This window comes from Hordeum vulgare, chromosome 2H, assembly GCF_904849725.1.
Source record: "Hordeum vulgare subsp. vulgare chromosome 2H, MorexV3_pseudomolecules_assembly, whole genome shotgun sequence".
NCBI classification, from domain to species: Eukaryota; Viridiplantae; Streptophyta; class Magnoliopsida; order Poales; family Poaceae; genus Hordeum; species Hordeum vulgare.
Window position 1 is genome coordinate 91254603 of NC_058519.1, and position 17007 is coordinate 91271609.

Below are 17007 nucleotides of genomic sequence, written 5' to 3' on the forward strand. Positions count from 1 at the left end.
AGAACAATTTTCGAACACAAACTTAGTTTAAAAATTGAACAAAATTTTGTTATTTCGAATAGTTTTTGAAAATAAAAAAGTTTTTTTAAAATACCCATCATTTTCTTAAAAATCGAACATTTTTTAAAAATTTCGAATATTTTTTGAAGTTATGAATGTTTTTGAAAAATGACAACTATTTAAAATTAGAACGTTTCTTTAAAAACAAAAAAAAATGTATTGAAGAAAAAAAATGAAAACCCTAAACATTTTTTGAAAATCAAGAAACTTTTTTGAAACAGAAACAGAAAACAAAAAATTACAGGAAAAAATAAAAAAAAAACAGTTTGAGAAATCTTCTTGAAGTTTTCCAAAACATGAAAAACTTGCTGGAACCTCTAGAAGATTTTCCAAAACCGAAATCAATGAAACGTGTGAATGGGCCAGCCCGTTTAAATTGCTCGCCTGCTCTCCCTGTGCATTTGCCGGACACTTTGATGCAACAAGTGTGAAATTGGATATTCTGTTAAAACAGCATACAATCAGGCTGGTTGGTGGGCTAGACCTGCCGATGGGCCGGCCAGTTTCCTTGTTCTGCCGTGCCTGGGCGAGGGAGCACAGCACACGTCTCAGCCCAGCACGGTCCATGTAGTTGACGTCCCCTAAAAAAACAAAACAAAAAAAACAATGTACTTGACCACGTGCCTGGGTCTAATATCGAAGTCGAAGCAACCAGCCCAGAAGGGCCGAAACCCAGTCCCGCTACTCCACTTTCCCTTCTCCTTCCAATCCACCACTCCGCCGCTAGGGTTTTCAGGTTTTATTGCGCAGCAGCGGCGGCGGTCGGCGGCGACAACCAAACCACCGCGAGAGCTCGAGCGAACTCGAGGTGGGGGGAGATGAGGCTCCTCACGCACAACTTCCTGGCGTCGAACGTGAAGGGCGTGAGCACGGGCTACCCGCTCGCGCTGGAGGTCGCCAAGACGTCCATCAAGGAGGTGGAGCTCAACGTCGACTTCCTCCGCGGGATCCTTCCCAAGATCGACTGGCGGGCGCTCTTCGCCGCGACCAGCGCCGCTGGGTTCCCGGAGCTGCTCGCGGCGGAGCAGCCGCCCGAGGCAGAGCTCTTCGCCGAGGGCGCCGCGGACGTCGAAGGCAGCGCGATCCGCCGCCTCCACCACGCGCTCCTCGAGATCCACGTCGAAGAGGGCACCCTCGTTTGCCCCGATAGCGGCCGCTCCTTCCCCATCCTGAAGGGCGTCCCCAATATGCTTCTCCACGAGGACGAGGTGCGGCACTGACTCGCGAGTATCACCAGCCGGCTGCCTTGCTTGCTTGTTTGTTTGCTCGTGCCACATACGGTTGGTTATGTATGCACTTCCAGGGCTTGGACTCCTAAGATTGTGCGTATGAACTATCTTAGTATGAATTGTGTATTTTTGAAGTCGTGCCTTGATAAAAACTACTCCTACCTGTGACGTTTTGCTCCAAATCGCGCTTTTGTTTCATATATTGGGGCTTCTGAACCTCGACTTTACTCAACTGCAGCTGCCATTCTTGTTGGCAAATTGTCCTTGGGTAATCATGAATGATTTAGTACACGGTAGTGTGAGGGATTGCTTTAGGGGGCAATCAACATATGAAATTACAGTTTATTTGTTGTTAAGTACAGTATAATTTGGAGTTTTGTTGAGGAAAATAGGAAATTATTTTTTGATTGAGTAATTTGGGGTCAAAACTATTGTACTTTAGGATCGAAACTCTGGAATTTGCTTAGCGTGCATTTTTATTCTCACTGAGGTGTTAGAATATTCAATCATCTTGTAGTATGCATGGTGTTAGTACTGTGATTGGGACTGGTAATGAATCAACCATTCATCTTGTATACTAGATGAAATTTTGATTATGATTTGTGCCAAAACTACCAATTGAGGGCTGTATGAATCTGGCTGTATTTTTTGTTATGTGTATGTAGGGTGTGTTCAGGTGCAGAGTTTTCAGCCATACCCATCAAACAATTTCGTACACTTGTTTGAAAATCCGAATCTTCCTCTTACTGGATCTCATTGGTGTACACCATATATATTCTTCTTATACCATACATCATTGGTGTACCTGTGTTGATTCAAAATAAGAAAAACCTGTGTTGCACACATCTATATGCTAACACACTGTGTACAAAATAAGAAAAACCTGTATATGTTAACTCTGTGTCCAATCTAATGGGCGAGTCTCGAAACTGCATGCTAGTCTTAATCATGTACTCCCTCTGTACCATAATATTTGTTGTTGGGGAGAACTAATCTAGTTTTCCCCAACAAGTATTTGGGAACAGAGGGAGTAGACAGGAACATCAAGTCCCACAACTGTTTTCTACTATCCGTCTATCCCCAAGTGTCGTTGTCAGTTGTCCTATTTGTTATGGCAGCATAGGCATCAGTTGCTTGCTTGCTCATATCATTTTCCCATTTGGGTCCAGCCGCCAACTTCCACTTGATGTTCAATGTTTTTGTAAGATGCTTTACCTTTTAGAAATGTGGTTAAATCGTAACAACAAAGTAATTGAGAGCTTATGGTGATCCTGATAGCAATTGGCCGGTTAATGTTTTGCTCCTTTATACAGTCCCCTATAAACCGAGTTGTTTCCATTTTTCTGGAGCAGATATTCGTCCATTTTATTGCTTGCGTTTTAGGTGAATAGGTTATGCCAATGGCTTTGATATAAAGTTCAGTACAAAAAGGTGTGCAAGTTTTGTATTGTAGGTTTTTAGATTTTTGGTACATAATACTACCCCAGCAACTAAATCTCCAGCGAAAGTATCAACTAAATTTTACAAAAGCTAACATGATGTACTGTTTCACAACTATATATGTGGATATGTGCAGCTAGACACCCAGTACTGTTTGAGGAAATCTCCATATGTATTTAACAGTTGAGAACTTTTGTCAAATGGAGCTCTGGGTTCTTTTGGTCATGTGAGATCCAACCAGGATTTTTGTTGTTGTAGTAGCACCTCTGAATTCTGCACTGGTCCACACAAATTGCAGCAGATCAAGCTAGGCAGCTAGCTTGGCCTACGAAATAATGAAACCCACAACTCCTGGTGGTTGGGTTGGTGACCAAAATGCAAATTTCTAGCGTTAGTAGTCTGCAGGCACATCACAATGTGGTGGGACGTCCTGAGAGGCTCGTTTTAGGAGCATAGAGAGAAGTTCTGGTTTTGGGTGGCAGTTCCATATTTGACTAAGACGTTTGATCACTTGTACACCACATCTCGCTGTACGTCCAGTGCGTTCATTATAGCTTCATCCAGTACACATTTGCAAGACTTGCTGTAGAAATCTTTGGAAGATCATGTCTTATGGTACTGGTACGGCGGCCGGGCCCGGCCATTGAAGAACCTTCAGCTGCCCCTGTTAAATGCAACCCACTGTGGGTGCACGCCCGTTCTAGGAAAATGAATGGTGAAACATTGATTGAGGAGTGAGGACTGATGGAACGGGCCAGTTCCAAGATCAGAAGTAGGAGCAACATTTTCTTGGTAGGCCAACTCCAACGCACGACCCTTCGAAAAATACAACTCAATCGAAAATTAAACTGTCAAAATACAACTCAATCGAAAATTAAACTGTCAATTGTTGCACGTCTGAAATACTGTTATTATAACCCAATCAAAAATAGAAATAATATCAAATAGTATTATTATAATCCAATTAAAATTTGTTTGCACGAAAAGAAATTAAATCAATAGATGCATCTATTGGTTGTCAATGTGAGTTTACATGTGCTCAACGAAGTCATTCTGAAGCTGGATATGAGTATGTAATAACAACCCAATCAAAAATAGAAATAATATCAAATAGTATTATTATAATCCAATTAAAATTTGTTTGCACGAAAAGAAATAGATGCATCTATTGGTTGTCAATGTGAGTTTACATGTGCTCAACCAAGTCATTCTAAAGCTGGATATGAGTATGTCAATAACGCAATTCACGATGAAACTGGACAAACTGTTCAAATGTTGTAGGAGGTGCATGCTCAGGCTCAACATTTTCATCCTGAAAATCAAACCATTGGTCGTAGATGCTATCATCACGCTCATCCTTCACGTGATGTTAAGCATGATCATATAAGCAGTCATCACCTCCCAAAGCTTCTTCGTATTTCATGTCAATGCAGGGTTACTGAAGCACACGCAAAGCACGCTCCACATCCTTCCTAGCACTCTCCTGCATTTGGGCAAACCTCTGACGCTTCTCTCCTTACAGGTTGGATATGTTCTTCATGAGAGCGGACCACTGAGGATAGATACCATTAGCTAGATAATATCCCTTGTTGTAATGGTGACCATTGATCTCAAAGTTGACCTCCGGGGAGTGGCCTTCTGCAAGCCTTGCAAACATCGGAGAACGCTGAAGAACACTAATATCATTCTGAGAACCAGCCGTGTCGAAGAAAGAATGCCATACCCACAGATCTTGTGAAGCCACAACTTCAAGTATAACAGTGGCACCTTTCACATGCCCCTTGTACTGCCCTTGTCAAGCAAATGGACAGTTCTTCACTTCAATGCATACAATCTATACTACTAAGCATGCCCGGAAAGCCCCTCTCGACATTGATCGCCAACAACCTCTCTGTGTCGGCTGCAGTTGGCTCTATGAGGTACTCAGGGCCGAACACTTTCACCATGGCCATGCAGAAACTATAGAGAGACATGATACATGTGGACTCACTCATACGAACATACTCATCCATAAGATCATCATGAATTCCATATGCTAGCATGCGGATAGCCGTTGTGCATTTCTGGTATGAAGAGAAAGAAAGCTTGCCTAGGGCATCCTCTTTGCACTCGAAGCATGGGTCATGTGCGACCACACCCTCACGAATACGATTGAACACATGCCTTCTCATTAAAAATTGGCGACGAAATTGATTTGGCCTGAAGAGTGCACCGTCCTTAAAGTAATTGACATAGAGAAGGGCGTGGCCTTTCTCCGTATTGCGGTTCAAGGCCGAAGCATAGCCGGGGATTGATCCCCTGAACCGAGGCCGCTTCCTACTAATGTGTTCATGCACAACCAACACAACACCGAGCTCTTCATCATCCGATGATGAATCATCCAATGAGCAAATGAAGTTATGAAAGAAAAACTCATCACCGCTATCCATTGTACCTTGCGAGCAATCCGTCGAATGCCTTATGGTCGTGTTGGCCGGAGTAGGTGGTGCACGTCCTGCTCCCCTCGCATGCGACGACGGTTGACCGGAGTATGTGGTGCTGGAGGGAGCCCTGCGGCAATGAACGGCCGGTTGAAGGAGGTCTGGGACGGTGGGCGACGCTGACTGCCGTATCTATCTCTCCCACCGGCGACCAAAGAGAATCCTGGCCAAATGCTTTGTGGAAAGCCGGTGCGAAGATAGCTATGGCATGGTGTGGTGCTTCGACGACCTTTGTGGAAGATGGCGCGACCAGGGAGGGTGACGGTGGTGGCAATGCCGGGGGCAGAGGGAGGTAGAGAAAGAGAACAGGGGGGGTCTGTGTCCCTGACGGGCGGGCCGGGGCAGGACAAGGGTGTTGGGGAACATCGCATGGGAAACAAAAAAAATCCTACGCTCACCAAGATCAATCTATGGAGATCAACATCTATGAGAGGGGGAAGTGCATCTACATACCCTTGTAGATCGCTGAGCGGAAGCGTATATAACACGGTTGATGTAGTCGAACGTCTTCGCGATCCAATCACGATCCATCCCGCGATCTCATCACGATCCGTCCCGCGATCCCATCACGATCCGTCCCGCGATCCCATCATGATCCGCCTCGATCTAGTGTCGAACGGACGGCACCTCCGTGCTCAGCACACGTACAGCTCGATGACGCCATCATCTCCTCGATCCAGCGAGCGATGGTGAAGTAGAGGTTGAGTACTCTGGCAACACGATGGCGTGGTGTCGGTGGTGGTGGTGCAATTTCAGTAGGGCTTCGCCAAGCACTGGTGCAATCGCTATGGTGGAGAATTGCTACGAGAGAGAGGTAGGGTGTCGCTAAGTAATTGTGTGTTGGTTGCCTCCCTCTCCCTCTCTATTTATATGAGGAAGGGGTAGGTAGGGCTAGCCTTGGCCCCTCCTCCAAGGAGAGAGGGTTCAGCCGAACTAGGGAGGAGTCCTCCTCCACCAAGGCACTCCCTCCCACCTACCCTTGGGCGCATGGGCCTCTTGGGGTCGGCTGCCCAAGATCACCAAGGGTCGGGGCGCCACCTCTCAGGCCCATGTGCCCATCGGGGTGGGTGGGCCCCTCCCAATGGACCCCCGAAACCCTTTCGACACTCCCCGTACACTACCTGAAACACCCGAAACATTTCCGGAAACCGAATACTGTTGGGGAACGTAGCATGGGAAACAAAAAATTTCCTACGCACACGGAGACCTATCATGGTGATGATCATCTACGAGAGGGAGATCGAATCCACATACCCTTGTAGATCGCTAAGCGGAAGCGTTAATGAATGCGGTTGATGTAGTGGTACGTCTTCACGATCTGTCCCACGAACCGTCCCACGATCCGTCCCACGAACCGTCTCACAACCCGTCCCGAACAAGTGCCGAACAAATGGCACCTCCGCGTTCCGTACACGTACAGCTCGATGACGATATCCGCCTTCTTGATCCAGCAAGAGAGGCGGGGATGTAGATGAGTTCCCCGGCAGCGTGACGACGCTCCGGTGGTGGTGGTGATCTATTCCTGCAGGGCTCCGCCCGAGCTCCACAGAAATCCGATCTAGAGGAAGAACTTGAGCCCTAGCTCCGCAGAAATCCGATCTAGAGGAAGAACTTGAGCCCTAGCTCCGCAGAAATCCGATCTAGAGGAAGTACTACGAAGTAGAGGTTTAGGGTTGCACGTGGCAAAGTTGTGTCTCAAAAAGACCTAAACCCTCTAGTATATATAGGAGGAGGGAGGGTCTAGGCTTGAGGCTCAAGGAGAGCCTCCTTGCCTCGGCCGAAGTGGAGGAGGGAGGAGTCCTCCTCCAATCCCACTTGGATTAGGACTCCTTCCTTAATTTCCCACCTCTTTTGGATTTTCCACCTTTTTCCTCATGGGCTTTCCTTGGATGACTTGTCAGCCCAATAAGCCTTATTACGCATCCAATAAACCCATGTGGACCCCTTGGGGCGTGGTGGGCCCACCCAGTGGGACCCGAAACCCATTCGTCACTCCTGGTACACTCTCGTCAATGCCCGAAAACCTTCCGGAATCCAAATACCAACTTTCTATATATAAATATTCGTTTCCGGACCATTCCGGAACTCCTCGTGATGTCTGGGATCTCATCCGGAACTCTGAACAAAACTTCGGTCACCAACACATATAATTCAACCATACCGAAACATCACCGAACCTTAAGTGTGCAGACCTTGCGGGTTCGAGAACTATGCAGACATGACCTGAGACATTCTTAGGTCAATAACCAATAGCGGGACCTGGATGTCCATATTGTCTCCCACATATTCTACGAAGATCTCTATCGGTTAAACCTCTATGTCAAGGATTCAGTTAATCCCGTATGTTGTTCCCTTTGTCCTTTGGTATGTTACTTGCCCGACATTCGATAGTCGGTATCTTTATACCTAGTTCAATCTCGTTATCGGCAAGTCTCTTTATTCGTTTCGTAATACAAGATCCCGTAACTAAATCCTTAGTCACATTGCTTGCAAGGCTTGTTGTGATGTTGTATTACCAAGTAGGCCCCGAGATACCTCTCCGTCACACGGAGTGATAAATCCCAGTCTTGATCCATGCCAACCCAACAGACACCTTCGGAGATACGTGTAGAGCACCTTTATAGTCACCTAGTTACGTTGCAACGTTTGATACACACAAGGTATTCCTCCGGTGTCCGGGAGTTGCATGATCTCATGGTCATAGGAACAGATACATTGACATGCAGAAAACAGTAGCAATAAACTGACACGATCATATGCTACGTTCATAGTTTTGGGTCTTGTCCATCACACCATTCTCCCAATGATGTGATCCCGTTATCAAGTGACAACACTTGTCTCTGGTCAGGAAACCTTGACCATCTTTGATCAACGAGCTAGTCAACTAGAGGCTCACTAGAGACAGTGTGTTTGTCTATATATCCGCACATGTATTTGAATTTCCAATCAATACAATTCTAGCATGGATAATAAACGATTATCATGAACAAAGGAATATAATAATAACCAATTTATTATTGCCTCTAGGGCATATTTCCAGCAGTATCCCACTTACAGTGGAGTCAATAATCTAGTTGACATCACTATGTGATTTTGATGATTCTAACACCCATAAAGTTCTGGGGTTTGATCATGTCGTGCTTGTGAGAGAGGTTTTAGTCAAAGTGTGACAACCCGAGACTGACGTTCGAGAAGATTCCCCATTTTATTACGTTTTCGTCGTGTGTTTATTTTTTTATTTGTCGCATCATCATCGCATCATTCGCATTATTAACATTGCATCGGCACCCCGTTGTCGCCAGTTTTCAAAGCTGCATCCGTTATTAGTTGCACGCTCTCGTCGTTGCCAGTTCTGAGCCCGACCACACTCGCACACGCCCGCGGCATCGTCAAATCCTTGTTTTTGAAAGTATGTATAAAACTTTCTCTGATTGGGTTGAAACTTGGCGTGCGGTCGTGTTTTATTTTAGTAGGCCGCCTATCAAATTACGTCGCAATTGGAGTCCGTCTGGTACCCGAACGGTCGACCATAGCGGCACCGTCTCTGGTCTATCGTCGGACGTTTTATCTGTGTTTGAAAATACGTTGTCGGGTGCCCGTTCTCCCTCTCATCTCCGGCTAACCTACTCTACACGGTCACTTAGCCCGTCCCACGTGCGAAACCATTCGATTCCGATCGCACGGTTGTAACCGGGGCGAAAAACTGCTAAGCCTAGGCCCCTCATTGTTATAAATATACCCCGAGATCAATTTAGCCAACCACTCTCTCCCTCTCCCTCGAAATCCGTGCCCCCGAAACCCTAGCCTCCCACCTCTCTCTCCCCCTCCAGCCGTTGGGCCCGCGAAGCCCATCTGGGGCCCGCCCGAGCCCGGTTTGTCCGCGCCACCGCTTGGGGCCGAGGCTCCGCAGCCAGCCGCCGCCTCTCCGTGCCGGAGGCAACTGCCTCCGCAGCTCCCCGCCGCGTGCAGCTCCCGTCGCCGCCCCTCGCCGGAGCTAGCGTCGCCGTCTCGCCTCCAGCCTCCGGCCACCTTGCCTCGCCGCCGCCTGTAGTTCCTTCGCCGGAGCCCTCGTGCCTCGCCGGAGCCGCAACAGCAGCTGCTGGAGTTCCGCCGACCCTGCCTCGCCTTCCCTCACCGGATCTGGCCAGCGCAAGCTCGCCGGCTCCGTCCCCGGTCTTCTCCCCTGCCGCCTCGAGCCGGCCAGCGAGCTGCGGCAACACCAGCCGCCGCCTCCTCTCGATCCCGAGCTGGATCAGGACGAGGAGGGACGAGCCGCCAGCGTCACATCCCTCCCGCAGCGGCCCAGCTGGCCAGCGCCCCGGCCCAGCGTCCCACCGCGACTGGACCGGGCCCAGACGAGCCACCGACGCCGGCCCAGTGCGCACCGCGCCCCCCTTCGGCCCAGCATCACCGGCCTTCTCTCCTAGGCCGTTGACCCGAGCCCAAGGTGAGACCCCCAACATCTATATTGTGCCGCAGGCGCATTGTTCTATATTGCGCTCAATGCCCGTTTAGGCCCAGTGCAAGGATTCGGCCTGATGGTATTTTTTAGGTCTTTTTCGAATTAGTTAATTTCAGGAATTATTAGATATTTAAAACGTCCGTAACTTTTAATCCGTATGTCGGATCGGAACGTATTGTATATGGATCTTGTGTAGTTTTGCGCGTAGATTCGTAATTTATAACTTGCATGCATGTTTGACGTAGTTTAGCTTGCCATATGCCTAGATTAGCGTGTTGTCCCAATAGGGGATCGTCCCGTATTATTTTTCGTGCGTGTCCGAATTGCTCAAACCCCGTAGATAAAATGATCATGTTTTTAGGAACCTCTTGCCATGTATTTTAGAGTAGTTGTTGGTATTTTTGCATGTAGGATTCCGTCGCTAGTTTATTATACCGTGTTTAGGACATATTCCCGCATATACGTGTGGCGTTGTTTTTATTTTGCAACCCCTCATGTTATATATGTTTTCGGGGTAGAAAAATCCATAGAATTTAACTGTGCATTTAGTTTTAGCTTTCGAGTAAGTTAGTTCGCGTGATATTTTGCCATGATGCCCTTTTGTTTATTTTGTGAGATTTAATCCGTGCGTGATATGAAGGAGTTGTCAACTAGAGATTTGGCCTTGGATGTGTTGACTAGCCCCTGGTAATTTTGGTTGCAATATAACTTCATGTTTAGGTGTGGTTTGCTTGCTCTCAACTGGCTAGGAAATAGTGCTGTTTTAGAGATGCTGAAATACTTCTAAGTCTGAAATCTGTTATATTTTGTTGCTGTATTGTCTTGATTTTATATGGTGTTCTGTAGCTCTTTTGAGGTTGGTGCAATGGAGTTAGTTGTAGACTTTAGGATTCTCTAGCATGTTGTCAATTTTCATGCCACTTGGAGTCCTGTAGCTTATGGTTTTGCTGTTGTCAATATGCATTCAGATCGAAAACTGCACTTTCATAAACTGTGTTTTTCTCTAAGTCTGAAATAGTGTGTGAGATGCCATTTTATGACTTCTTTTCCTAGTGATCCATGCTTCCATGCTAGGTGTTGTTAGTTGTATGTTGTAGTGCTTCTTGCCCTCTACCGCCTCATGCCTTGGTTGAGTATATTGGATTTGTGTAGCTCATAGTTATGGGGTGTAGAAAATGCTATGTGGCTGATTTTGGCAGTTTGTAGTGATTTCTTGTTTAGCTCGTAGTTGTTGAACCGTTCCTTCGTTTTGATCGTTTCATATATGAAACTTGCTTAGAATCTCGTGTAGTTTCATATTTCTTGCTGGTTGTGTGTTTTGAAATGTTGTGGATGCCATTTGCACACATCTTGCATTCATGCCATCATATCTTGCGGTGTTCGTATCTTTTGAACCGTAGCTCCGTTGGATATGTTCTCTATGTGTAAATTGATTGAAATGACGCGTAGAATCACGTGAAACTATTCATTGTGTTGTTTAACAAACATTTAAATGTGTTAGTTCAGATCTGGGAAAAATTGTAAATTAACATGTGAGGTCGTCTCGGAGGTGCTATATGTCATTTCTGACCTCATTTAAATGCCTAGATAGATAGTTTAATTACACTTCACCTCTTTCCATGTGTAACCACATTTAATATTGTCGTGTACCTAATTGGGATAGAACTAAATAACTCGTATGTGGAGTTTCGTCAATATGCAACTCGTGCATATTGAACTTCACTTAATGTGTAGTATTTGATTGTTGTGAATTGGCATGCCGTGTCTTGCATATATTCAGCTGATCATGCATCATATGTGGATTGCATCTTTTCGTGCATGTGCCGTGGTGAATATCGTGTGTTGATTCTTGTTTCCGGTTTCCTTCGTCTCGATAGAGTTCCGCAAGCGTGTCGGAAAGTGAGGACCTGTTCGACTACGTTGGTTCGTCTGCTTCACGGAGTCACTCTTCTTCCAAGCGGGATCTCAGGCAAGATGACCATTTCCCCAGATACCATTACTATCATTGCCATGCTAGTTATTTCGATGCTATCGTTATTGTCTCGTTGCCTACCACCTGTTAAATATCAGCCTCCCAACATTGCCATGAAAACCTTCAACCTGTTCACAACCTAGCAAACCACTGATTGGCTATGTTACCGCTTGCTTAACCATGTGTTAGCGTTGCTAGTTGCAGGTGCAGATGCTTCCATGTGATAACATGGGTTCCTTCTCATATCACCCTATTAAATGCTATTTAATTTAATGCACCTATATACTTGGTAAAAGGTGGAAGGCTCGGCCTTTCTAGCCTGGTGTTTTGTTACACTTTTTCCCCCTTAGTTTTTGGCTACCGGTGTTATGTTCCGTACTTGAGCGCTCCTAACACGGTCGGGGTTGTTATGGGGACCCCCTTTATAATTCGTTTTAGATTAAAGCTGGTCTAGCAAGGCCCAACATTGGTACTATATTTTCCCAACATAATAATTTTGTTAACACTGAAATGTATAGGGCGTCATGAACACGAGGAGTAATTTTACATAATACAGGGAGGGCCAGTGCTGATGGTGCTGGTCCAAAACAGAGCACTGTGCGGGGCCAACCCAGGGCAACTTGGGAGATTTCTATCAGGCCACTGTACGCGTCGCTCATCCTTCGTGTCTTGAGAACGAGATACACGGCTCCTATCGGGATCGTTGACACGCCGGGCAGCCTTGCTGGATTAGTTTTACCTTTGACGAATGTCTTGTGCATCGGGATTCCGGTGATGCTTTGGGTAATCTCAGAGTTGAGGTTTTCCACTAAGGAGTCCGACGAGATCGCGAGTTTCGTGATCGAGGATTTCTATGCGGCTTGTGGTAATTTGTGATGGATTAGTTGGAGCACCCGTGCAGGGTTAAATCTTTCGGAAAGCCGTGCCCGCGGTTATGTGGTAACATGGAAACTTTGTTTAACACTGGTTCTAGACAACTTGAAGTTAATTTAATTAAAACTCTCCAACTGAGTGCGTAACCGTGACTGTCTCTTTCGTGAGTTCCTTCTCCGATCGAGGACACGGTGGGGTTATGTTTGACGTGAGCAGGTGTTCAGGATCATTCATTTGATCATCAGTAGTTCACGTTCATTATGCGTAAATCATCCCCCTCTTCATTCTTGTACTCGTAAGTTAGCCACCTCATATATTGCTTAGTCGCTTGCTGCAGCCTCACCACTTAACCATACCTCACCTAATAAGCTTTGCTAGTCTTGATACCTTTGGCAATGAGATTGCTGAGTCCCCCATGGCTCACATATTACTACAACACTAGTTGCACGTACAGGTAAAGGTTACTTGACGCGAGCGCGTTGATTGTTCATTTGGAGTTGCTTATTCTTCCTCTTCTTCATCGATCTAGGATGGGTTCCAGGCCGACAGCCTAGGATAGCAAGGATGGACGTCGTTCTTCTTTTCTCGTTTGTTTTCGTCCGTAGTCGGACCATGCTCTTCTTCATGATGTTTACGTATTGTACTGATGTGACTCTGATGTAGCTTGTGGCGAGTGTAAGCCAATTCTATATATCTTGTCTTTTCAGTACATGTACTTGAAACGATATCCATTCTTACGAAACGACGAGATGCGCTTCTATCCCTGTCGAGGCCCTCGTGCCTAAATAAGGATAGTATCGCATCTAGGGCGTTACACAAAGGGTCCGAACCTTTTAGATCTGAGTGTGCTCTACAAATCTCTATGTCATCCTGTAGGTGCTTCTACCAATGTGCCATTTTGAAACTATTCCAAATGACTGCTCCATTATACGAATCCGGTGTACTACTAAGAGTTTTCCGGATTAGTGTCAAAGCTTACATCCGCGTAACCCTTTACGACGAACTCTTTTAACACCTCATAATTGAGAAAATTTTCCTTAGTCCACTAGTTACTAAGGATAACTTTTGACCGCTGTCCAGTAAGCCATTCGTGGATCACTTTCGTACCCCTTGACAAATTCATGGCAAGGCACCCATCATGTGCGGTACACAACATAGCATACTATAGAGCCTATGGCTAATGCATAGGGGACAACCTTCGTCCTTTCCCTTTCTTCTGCTGTGGTCGGGCCTTGAGTCTTACTCAAATTCACACCTTACAACACAACCAAGAACTCCTTTACTGATCTATTTTGAACTCCTTCAAAAATTTGTCAAGGCATGCATTTCATTGAAAGTTCTATTAAGCGTTTTGATCTATCTCTATAGATCTTGATGTTCAATATTCAAGTAGCTTAATCCAGGTTTTCCTTTGAAAAACTCCTTTCAAACAACCCTTTATCCTTTTCACAAATTCTACATTACTTCCGATCAACAATATGTCAACCACATATACTTATCAGAAATTCTATAGTACTCCCACTCACTTCTTTGGAAATACAAGTTTCTCATAAACCTTGTATAAACCCAAAAGCTTTGATCATCTCATCAAAGCGTATATTCCAATTCTGAGATGCTCGCACCAGTCCATAGAAGGATCGCTGGAGCTTGCATACTTGTTAGCATCCGTAGGATCGTCAAAACCTTCTCATTGTATCACATACAACCTTTCCTCAAGGAAACCGTCGAGGAAACAATGTTTTGACATCCTATGTGAAACATTTTATAAATAATGCATCAACTGCTAACATAATTCCAACAGACTTTTAGCATCGCTACGAGTGAGAAAGTCTCATCATAGTCAACTCTTTGAACTTGTCGGAAACATCTTTGCGACAAATCGAGCCTTTTTAATGGTGACTTTTCACCATGATCGTCTGTCTTCCTTTTAAAGATCCATCTGTAGTTAATAGTCTTACGACCATCAAGTAGTTCTTCCAAAGTCTACACTTTGTTGTTATACACGGATCCTCTCTTGGATTTCATGGCCTCCAGCCATTTGCCGGAATCCGAGCCCACCATCGCTTCTCCATAGGTCGTAGGTTCATTGTTGTTCAACAACATGACCTCCAAGACAGGGTTACCATACCACTCTGTAGAAGTACGCAACCTTGTCGACCTACGAGGTTTGTAGTAACTTGATCTGAAGCTTAATGATCACTATCATCAGTTTCCACTTCAATTGGCGTAGGCGCCACAGGAAGAACTTCATGCGCCCTGCTACACACCGGTTGAAGTGACGGTTCAATAACCTCATCAAGTTCCACCACCCTCCCACTCAATTCTTTCGAGAAAATTTTTTCCTCGAGAAAGGACCCGTTTCTAGAAACAAACACTTTGCTTCCAGATCTGAGATAGGAGGTATACCTAACCATTTTTGGTGTCCTATGAAGATGCATGTATCCGCTTTGGGTTCGAGCTTATCATGCTGAAACTTTTCCACATAAACATCGCAGCCTCAAAATTTTAAGAAACGCCAGCTTAGGTTTCTCCAAACCATAGTTCATACGGTGTCATCTCAACGGAAATACGTGGTGTCCTATTTAAAGTGAATGCGGTTGTCTCTAATGCATAATCCATAAATGATAGTGGTAATTCGCTAAGAGACACCATAGTATGCACCATATCAAATAGGGTGCGACTATGACATTCGGACACACCATCACACTATGGTGTTCTAGGTGGCATGAATTGTGAAACAATTTCCACATTGTCTTAAGTGTGTACCGAACTCACAACTCAGATATTCATCTCTATGATCATATCATAGGCATTTTATCCTCTTTTCACGATGATCTTCACTCTGAAATAGCTTTGAACTTTTCAATATTTCAGACTTGTGATTCATCAAGTAAATATTCCTGTATCTACTCAAATCGTCAGTGAAGTAACAACATAACAATATCCACTGCGTGCCTCAACACTCATTGGACTGCACACATAAAAAATGTATTACTTCCAACAAGTTACTTTCTTGTTCCATCTCACTGAAAAAACGAGGCCTTCAGTCATTTTGCCCATGTGGTATGATTTGCATGTCTCAAGTGATTCAAAGTCAAGTGAGTCCAAACGATCCATCTGCATGGAGTTTCTTCATGCGTTTATACCAATAGGTATGGTTTGCATGTCTCAAACGTTTCAAAAATGAGTGAGTACAAAGATCCATCAGCATGGAGCTTCTTCATGCATTTTATACCAACATGACTCAAGCGGCAGTGCCACAAGTAAGTGGTACTATCATTACTACTTTGCATCTTTTGGCATCAATATTATGAACATGTGTATCACTACGATCGAGATTCAATAAACCATTGAAGGTATTTATTCAAGAAAATAGAATAACCGTTATTCTCTTTAAATGAATAATCGTATTGCAATAAACACGATCTAATCATGTTCATGCTCAACGCAAACACCAAATAACAATTATTTAGGTTTAACACTAATCCCGATGGTAGAGGGAGCGTGCGATGTTTGAGCACATCAACCTTATAATTACTTCCAACACACATCGTCAACTCACCCTTGCTAGTATCCATTTAATCTGTAGCTATAATTTCGAGTTACTAACACTTAGCAACTGAACCGGTATCTAATACCCCGGTGCTACTAGGAGTACTAGTAAGGTACACATTAATATCAGGTATATCCAATATACTTTTGTCGACTTTGCCAGCCTTCTCATCTACGAAGTATCTAGGATAGTTCTGCGTCAATGACTGTTTCCCTCATAACAGAAGCACTTAGTATCGGGTTTGGGTTCAACCTTGGGTTTCTTCACTAGAGCAGCAACTGGTTTGCCGTTTCATGAAGTATCCCTTCTTACCCTTGCCCTTCTTGAAACTAGTGGTTTTACTAACCATCAAAAATTGATGCTCCTACTTGATTTCTACTTTCGCAGTGTCAAACATTGCAAATAGCTCGAAGGATCATCATATGTATCCTTGATATGTTATAGTTCATCACGAAGATCTAGTAGCTTGGTGACAGTGACTTTGAAGAACCATCACTATCTCATCTGGAAGATCAACTCCCACTTGATTCAAGCGATTGTAGCACTCAGACAATCTAAGCACATGCTCAACGATTGAGCTTTTCTCCCTTACTTTGTAGGCAAAGAATCTTGTCGAAGGTCTCATACCTCTCAACAAGGGCACGAGCATGAAATCCCAATTTCATCTCTTGAAACATCTCATATGTTCTGTGACGTTCAAAATGTCTTTGGCGCCTCAATTCTAAGCCGTTAAGCATTACGCACTGAGCTATCACGTAGTCATCAAAAACGTGTATGTCAAATGTTCGCAACATCTACAAACGACGCTTGAGGTTCAGCACACCGAGCGGTGCATTAAGGACATAAGCCTTCTGCGCAGCAATGAGGACAATCCTTAGTTTACGGACCCAGTCTGCATAATTGCTACTATCAACTTTCAACTAAATTTTCTCTAGGAA

The 17007-nt window shown here is 44.9% G+C and overlaps 1 protein-coding gene across 1 annotated transcript; it reads left to right on the top strand.

Annotated features, from left to right (window-relative positions):
• The first annotated feature begins 700 nt into the window (after nt 1-700).
• On the top strand, nt 701-1521 carry LOC123425247 (multifunctional methyltransferase subunit TRM112 homolog A-like). The gene has a single exon (XM_045108922.1). It carries the CDS (start codon nt 879-881, stop codon nt 1278-1280), a length of 402 nt encoding a protein of 133 aa, XP_044964857.1. The 5' UTR covers nt 701-878; the 3' UTR covers nt 1281-1521.
• The last annotated feature ends 15486 nt before the right edge of the window (nt 1522-17007 follow it).